The sequence below is a fragment of the Spinacia oleracea genome, chromosome 3, assembly GCF_020520425.1.
Source record: "Spinacia oleracea cultivar Varoflay chromosome 3, BTI_SOV_V1, whole genome shotgun sequence".
Taxonomy (NCBI): Eukaryota; Viridiplantae; Streptophyta; class Magnoliopsida; order Caryophyllales; family Amaranthaceae; genus Spinacia; species Spinacia oleracea.
Genome location: NC_079489.1, coordinates 153,726,145 through 153,734,264, shown reverse-complemented (window position 1 = coordinate 153,734,264; position 8,120 = coordinate 153,726,145). Strand labels below are relative to the sequence as shown.

Below are 8,120 nucleotides of genomic sequence, written 5' to 3'. Positions count from 1 at the left end.
CAAATTTGTAAACACAAATTTCAAGTCTGCAAAATAATAAACTCAAAATAACGTGAACAAAATATATTTTTATTGATTTTGAAGTTTCTTGGTACAATCTCTAATATCTGCTCCTCTGATTCGATCTTCACTTTGATTTTGAATTGACTCACAGACTGATTTGATTTGTACTTGAATGAGGGCCTTCGGGCTTGATCTCGCTCAAGGATGTTTATGTAGAATAGAACGACACATCAGTTTTGTGTGCTTGTTGTTCTTCTTCCACCGGGTTGATTAGATGTCGATTTGATGTTGCTCACGAACGAGTTTTGATCTTCTTGAATAAGGGCCTTCAGGCTTGATCTCCTCCAAGGTTTATCTTCTAGAATGGAATTGCACATCGTTTGAATGCTTGATGTTCCTTTTATAGGGAGGGAGTTGTGACTTGACTGGCAGAGAGAGATTTAAAAATTTTAGGTTTGCCGTTAGTTTTTCCTCTCTTTAAAAATGAGGTAAGTTACCCTATTTATAGAGTGGAGGGGATTTTAGGGTTTTGATGCACACTGGGCTTTTAAACTGGACTTGGTAGTCATGACGCATTAAATACTCTTGATCCATTTTATTGGATTTTAACCGTAAATGAATTGATTTAAAATAACCAAAATGTGTAGAAATTAATTCGTATAACCAAATTAATAATTTCATCGACCGTCAAATAATTACCGAGTCAATATTTTAACTTGACCCAAATAATATCCGTGTCACATTAACGAATTTTCCATGCCTACAGTGTTAATTAAAAATTTTAAAGTATTAGTAGGTCATTGACATAAGAGTGACGATTAAATTGAGACGGGGGAAGTAAGAATTTTTTTTTCCCCAAAAGGAAAGTATATCAATAAAAAGACGAAGAAAATACTTTAGAGGAACATACTTTAGAGGAACATACAAGTACCCGTAAAAATCCACGGAAAGTTTTGTTTAGAGCATCTCCAATGGTTGTAGTTATGACTTGCTTGTAATTTGCAAAAGTCTCAAGCTAGTAGCTTAACCATTGGAGTGATTTAATAAATTACCTTGGAAAAAATCTGTCAAATTGGAATGCAAGTTTTAATTAAAATAAAGTTTAAATTAAATGATTAGTTGAAAACTGAACATAATTTAATAGTAAGCTAGTTCGGTAAATTAGCTTGTCATTGAGCATAAACTAGCTAGAAAATAAATTTGCTTAAAATCTTAGTTGGCATGACAAACTAATTTAACAATTAACTTATTATTGGGAATGCTCTTACCTTTACAAGGGTAGATTAGTTAAATCCTCCATTTTCATTTGACTTCAATTCCCATATTGTTAATCAAATAAGGGCTTGAACTATATCCGAGGAAATATATTTTCGTATAGAAGTATATCGAATTATCGACCAAACAACCACATGAGTATTTAAATATACAAATTATGGCCAATTAACTAACTAGATGGATATAAAACTTAACATCCCTTGTTACATTTCCGATATAAAAGTTATGAATCGTTTATTTTGGTGTAATAAAAATTGTGTTTTGTAACAAATAATGGAATGTAATGAGCTATCTCTTGTTCGATTGACTCAGTCTTAATTTTAACTGACTCTTCTGTCCTAGTCTCGTCTTTACAACAGCATCAAACACAGGATATTCATCAGCAGTGGAAGATTGACAGGATACGACAACTGAGTAGATTTTTCTGAGGTGCGTTATTTATAAGGTTACTCGAGAACAGGTGCAGGAGGCGCATAATCGTGCTAGGAATGGAGTTCAAGAGGGATTTTCTAGGGCTACTTTTGCTAGAGAGCCTGATTAGTTTTGTTTCTTTTTTAGTTCTTTTTCCTGTACTTTTCTTGAATGTCAAAAAAAAAAGGGTGATGATAAAGGTCGCAAGTTGCGACAATATTTAGTTGTCGCAATCTTATGTGTCGCAGTTTAATTGGTACATATAGGCGCCACGTAGGGTATGCGTCATCCGAATATTTTTACTACCAATACAATATTTTTACTATGAAAATATGTAAATAAGGTAGTCGATATAAAAAAGGAAACAAATTAGAATATTAAAATTTTTCCACCTTTTTTGTATATATATAATAGGTTATATATAAGTTAAATATTTCAGTTTCCAATTTAAATCATGACACGTAAACATGCCATGTCATAATTGTGACACGTCTTAAATGTCGCATGTTGCGACCTTTATCATTTTCGAAAAAAAAAACAAATAATTGTAAAACCTAGCTTCGAGGCACAAATGAATACAAAACTTAGTCACGATGGTTAAAACTAGATATTTTCACACTGAATTTGGGCCAAATACAAATTCAAATTCTTGAATTAGCCAAACAAGTTATTAGGCTCAAATCCAGAATTTCAAATGAAATTCATGATTCCCAACAGGCCATTAAGTCATTAATCATCCACATTGTTTAGTCACTTTCTAATTATATTGATCAACCACATCAATTAGGGACCAAGAAGGCAATTAATATGTAAATTTGTTAAAAGTACCTTCTCTTTATTTCAACATTATTATAATAATTTGAACATAAACGGTCCAAATTTGAAGTGCAACCTTGTGGATGCCCTTACGACGCGTAGTTCGGTTGGATAATCAAACCCATAACAAACACACAAAGATATTCGTCAAATTAATTAATTTATTAATTTAATGATTGATTCCCCTTTAATCTTTAGGATTACGATCTTTCATGACAATAATACAACTTTTTTATTTAAATTAATTTTTTTGTGGGACTTTATATTTAAATTAATCATATAACTAAAGTAAGTATTTTTATAATAATATCTCAGATTTCCCAAAATTAAAAAAATTACTTCACCATAATGTTTCCTTATTTGACAAATCTAGGTAGATTAAAAGCAAAGATACATTGAACTTAAGTACTATTTTGGGATTTATATGTAATCTATTGGACATTGCCTGTCATAACTCATAAGGGGCGGTGAGGGCTTATCTATTGGACTATTTAATTAATTAACCTTAATCATCACACCTTAATAACAATTTTTACTTGCTAAACTAGGGTTATGTAGTTGATTAACCCTTCTATTTCTTGGCTAAACGACAAGCTCAACTACAAATATAGTAAAGTTGAATGTTGACTTGTTTTTATAATCTAAGTATCGTTCTATTCATCTGATTTTTACTTATTTTTTCTAAACTTATTTTATCTGAATTTATCATAACTTATTTAGAATATCATCTTTAAGTCTTAAGACTTGAATTTTGCAAACATGACATATGTTCTACCTTGTCTTAAGATCATACATAACATTTTGTTAACATTAAAGCGGATTAGTCTTAACAAAGTCTTAAATCGAGTCTTGAAAAACTAAGACTCGATATGAGTTAAATAATAATAAAAAAAAAGTGTTATATTAATTGGGATGTTTAAATGAGTTTGAGGGGGTGAAGAGCTAATTTTTGACGAGGCTGGAGATGTCTTCAACAAAATTTAATTAATTAAATATTAGTGGAAAGCTGATATGACATATAAGAAAAAGTCTTAACCCAAGACCCTCTTGATGTTGCTCTTGTTTATAAATTGTACTTGGATAACACTATTTTTTTTTTATGAACTTATATTATATGTACTTGACTAAACTTATCTTTCCTGAAATAAGATGAACAAAACGAAGCCTTAAACTATTGATCTTATTAGAGCATAAGAACTTAAGTTTAGCTGTAATATGGTCGCAGACCTAATCACCTTTTACAAATTATCATTGTAAGTTAGTGTTCTATTCACCCAAATTTCACTTATTTTAACTTATCAATATATCACAACCTCACTACCTCCCAAAACTTCCCAATAGTTATGAAAGTATAAAGAGACCCTAGCTTACTTACAAGAGGTACTCCTTATGGATGAAAATAGCTTAGAATTGTTTTATGAACTCTTACAATATCTATTACTGTATTAAACAAGATATTCGATATTTGTGATCTAATCATCCCCTAATTTGCTTCTATGTTCGATTATGACTCCTAATGCAACATTTTATAGGACCCTCCAAAAAGAAAAACCCCAGGCAATTGCCATATCATTTCTTCAATCTTTGATCCTTGCAAATTAAAAGCGTTGCACTTGCATACTATTTACATGATTTTCACTCATCTGAACTTATTCATTTGTAACTCAAACCCGTATAGTACAGACCTTATTTTTCACGAACCTGTAAAATATATTTGAGTAGACCTTGTTTTCTTATGAACCTATTTTATCATAGTTTATTTTAATTTCGTGAATTTTAAGCAAAACAAAACAAGTTTTTTTTTGAAAAAGTTAATGGGAGAAGTTTAGAAAAGAGTTAAGGGATGGAAATCTAATTTCGAAAAAACGTCATATGAAGTATACGAGTTATTTTGAATTAGGGGTAAAATAACAACTTTATCCTAACATTGTTTGAAATTACAAATATTTACCAGCAGTCAGCAGACCAACATAGTGACCTACATTATTTTATATCAATATCTTTAATGGTCATTTTATGTATTAAATAGTTAATAGCTAATAGTTAACTTATCAAACACATTACATAAATCTAATTCAATCAACTAGTCAGACCGGCTAATACAAATAACTAACAGCCAGTCAACCATTTAACCACTAACCACTAACAAATAACTGGGGATGTTCAATTTCGGATATCCGAAATTTTCGGATCAGGGAAATGTGATCCGAATCTGATCCTAAAGTTTCGGATATCCGGATTTTTCGAATCGGATATTTGTGATAGGAGATCCGAAAATCCGAAAACTATTCGGATTTTAAAAAATTAAAAAAACAATTGCCTTTTAAACTAAATTTTTCGAATATCCGAAATCTTAAAACCGGATAAGATATCCAAAATTTCGGGTCGAATGATCAGATTGTCGGATCGGATATTTTTACACACCCTACAAATAACAACTACTCCGTAACAACTACTCCCTCCGTTTCGGAATACTTGACCTGTTTTCCTTATCGAGCCGTCCCTTAATACTTGACCTGTTTCTAAATATGGAAATATTCTACCAATATTATATTATTTCTCACTCCACCCCTATTAACCCACCTACCCCCTACTCCATACAAAAAATAATTAAAAATTCAACCCCTACTCTCCCCCAACCCCACCTCTTAACCCACCCCCCACTAACTACATTAAAATAATACCCCACTATCAACTACTACCTATTAAATTAAATAAGTCAATTCAAGTCCCTTAAATTCTGTACCGGTCAAACCGGGTCGAGTATTCCGGGACGGAGGGAGTAATTACTAGACAGGACCAGATTACTTATATTTTCCCTCAAACAGTTAAATTAAACAGCATGCCTACATTCCTAATCTTACTGTGTACATGACAATCATAATTATCTCATTCACACCTCTAATCAACCACATAAACTAGAAAGAGAAAGTTAAGAGGTCGGTAGAGAGAGAAAGGGGTTAATAATATTCTTACTTTAAAAATTATGGTCAAGAGAATGAGTGGAGTTGCAGGCAATTAAGTAGTCCAGGCACACCCCATACACAAAATCTGACAATTTTCCTGTTTTGCTTTGTGGACCAACCAATATACTTCCCTCTTTTTCTTCATCACCCTTAATTCAACCCTTTCTCCCCAAATTTCAACACACTCTTCTTCTAATCTAAATCTCACCTGTTTTAAAACCTATTAGCTTAGCTAATCATATTATTCCACCATAATTAATCTTCCTAATTTACAAGTTTTGTTTTTGTTTTTGTGTGTGTGTGATAGAGAGAGAGAGTGTACAAGGAGATTGGAAGCAAGCAAAGGTCTTGTCCCACGGCTCCCGCCTCTTTTGTAAGCTTTATTCTCGTATACCATATGATCTAAGATCGAATCTCGTCAACATAACCGGAAGCAAGCAAAGGTGTTGTCCCACAACTCCAATCATTTCGTATCCAGTACTCCGCATATAGTGTTATACCCTATTATCTAAGATCGAATCTCGTCTACATCACTGACGTTTCTGTATACTCTACAATCTAAGATCGATTCTCGTCTACATCACTGGCTGTTTACAAGGTTACAACACTATTACACACAAGAAAGAAAAGGTACACCGAGTACTACAAAGTTGGAGTTGGGGGGTTTGGTTTTGGTTTTGGTTTGGGGAGAAAAAAGTGTAAGTTGTGAGAGCAATAATTAAGAAATTGGACCATTTTGCAGGCCGTGGGGGAGGAAGAACATGCTATTGTCGGTTGTTCAGTGCTACACCTTCTTGTACTAGTGCTCCCCCATCCCCTTCAATTCCTTCCTCATCAACCCTTCTTACCAATTACAAATTTGAAATTTACAATCACATCTTGTCTTACCACTAATTTTAAGGCTCTTTTTCTTTTCCCTAAATCAAAATTAGTTATATATATAAGAAATAACTAATTATCTTTGGAGTTTATTGAGTGATCAATCATCCCCATCAAATCCTTTTCCTAACCCACTAATCCAAATGCCCTTTTCAAATTAGGGCATATGGGGTTAGTGGATTAAGCACCCATTCATATCAAAATCACATTTTCTTTCCTCATTTATCATCCATAATCAACCATTACTATCCATATCTATATCCATTCCATACCCAAATATAGAATTTCTCCATTAAATATAGATAAGGAAATTAATTAACCCTTTAATCTTTTTGGATTTGATTTGAATGGAAGTGAAGAATGAAGCCAATTCACTCTAATTCTTTCTTCATCCACAATAATCCTCCATCTTTAATTATAGTGTCAGCTCGAGACGACAGAGGAGAAGAAAAAGCTTCAACTCCAACCCTAGATCCGAACCCGAACCCGAACCCGAACCCGAACCCGAGAGAGGAGATGATCCGGTACCGGGAATGTCAGAGAAACCACGCGGCTCATCTAGGAAGCCACGTGGTTGACGGGTGTGGCGAGTTCATGCCATCTGGCGAGGGGGAAGCCCTCAAGTGTGCGGTGTGCGATTGTCACCGGAATTTCCACAAACGGGTGGTGGAAGGTGACCCCACCACGGCGGCGGAAGCGGTAGCGGGACAGTTTTTACCACTGCCGCCAGCTTCCACGGCTACAGCAAACTGTTACATTTCTTTCAGCAAATACCACAAAAACGATCTTCTTCAACCACCAATTCGGCCACATAATAATGATAATAATACCAACAACAACTTCACACACCCCCACCACCACCACCCTCGACCGCCGATTATGATGGCGTTCGGTGGCGGGAGAGCGGCGGCGGAATCCTCAAGCGATGAACTCAACGCGTATCGAGCCGGGAATTTCGATTACGACGGAGAACAGTATGGATTATTAGTTGGTAATAATAATAAGAAGAGGTTTCGGACGAAATTCAATCAAGAACAGAAAGATAAGATGGTGGAATTTGCGGAGAAGATTGGGTGGAAGATTCAGAAACAAAATAATGTTGAAGTGCAGGAGTTTTGTCATGATGTGGGTGTTAAGAGGCAAGTTTTCAAGGTTTGGATGCATAATAATAAGCAAGCCATGAAAAAGAAACAAGTTTAGTTTAATTAATTGAGTAATTAACTCCCTCAAAAAAAAAATTGAGTAATTAATTAAGCTTTGTGAATAATTAAGCTTAATTAATTAAAATTTAGTGTATTCTTAGGTTTATAAGATAGATGAGTAGATGAGTATATCATTTCCCATAATCTAATTTTTGTTTTTTTGGATTAGATGATGGATTTTATAATTCTTTTGGGTTATCACATTTTGAAGGAAATTAAGGAGAATTTGACAACTTGTTATATTTCCTCCCTTTCTTATTAGCGGACACATTTTCATTTTAGCGTTTATTTTGGTGGTTTATACTTAAAAATATAATTACAATCATATAGGATTTTGTGAAGTTCACTTGGCAAATTCATTTCAATGTATGTTTATGATAGGATTAGATGATGGATTTTTTGTTCTTTTAGGTCTGTCACATTTTTGAAGGAAATTAAGGAGAGTTTGAAAGCTACTGTCTTTGAAATCATACATTAATTACAAATATGTCTAAAGAAATAGATTAATTAATATAAACGGAGGAAATATCACTCTTTACTATTAACAAAGCAATCGCATGGTTAATTA

The 8,120-nt window shown here is 33.5% G+C and overlaps 1 protein-coding gene across 1 annotated transcript; it reads left to right on the top strand.

Annotated features, from left to right (window-relative positions):
- The first annotated feature begins 5,616 nt into the window (after positions 1-5,616).
- Positions 5,617-7,794, top strand: LOC110800867 (zinc-finger homeodomain protein 6-like). The gene has a single exon (XM_022006192.2). It carries the CDS (start codon positions 6,711-6,713, stop codon positions 7,548-7,550), a length of 840 nt encoding a protein of 279 aa, XP_021861884.1. The 5' UTR covers positions 5,617-6,710; the 3' UTR covers positions 7,551-7,794.
- Positions 7,795-8,120: the final 326 nt, after the last annotated feature.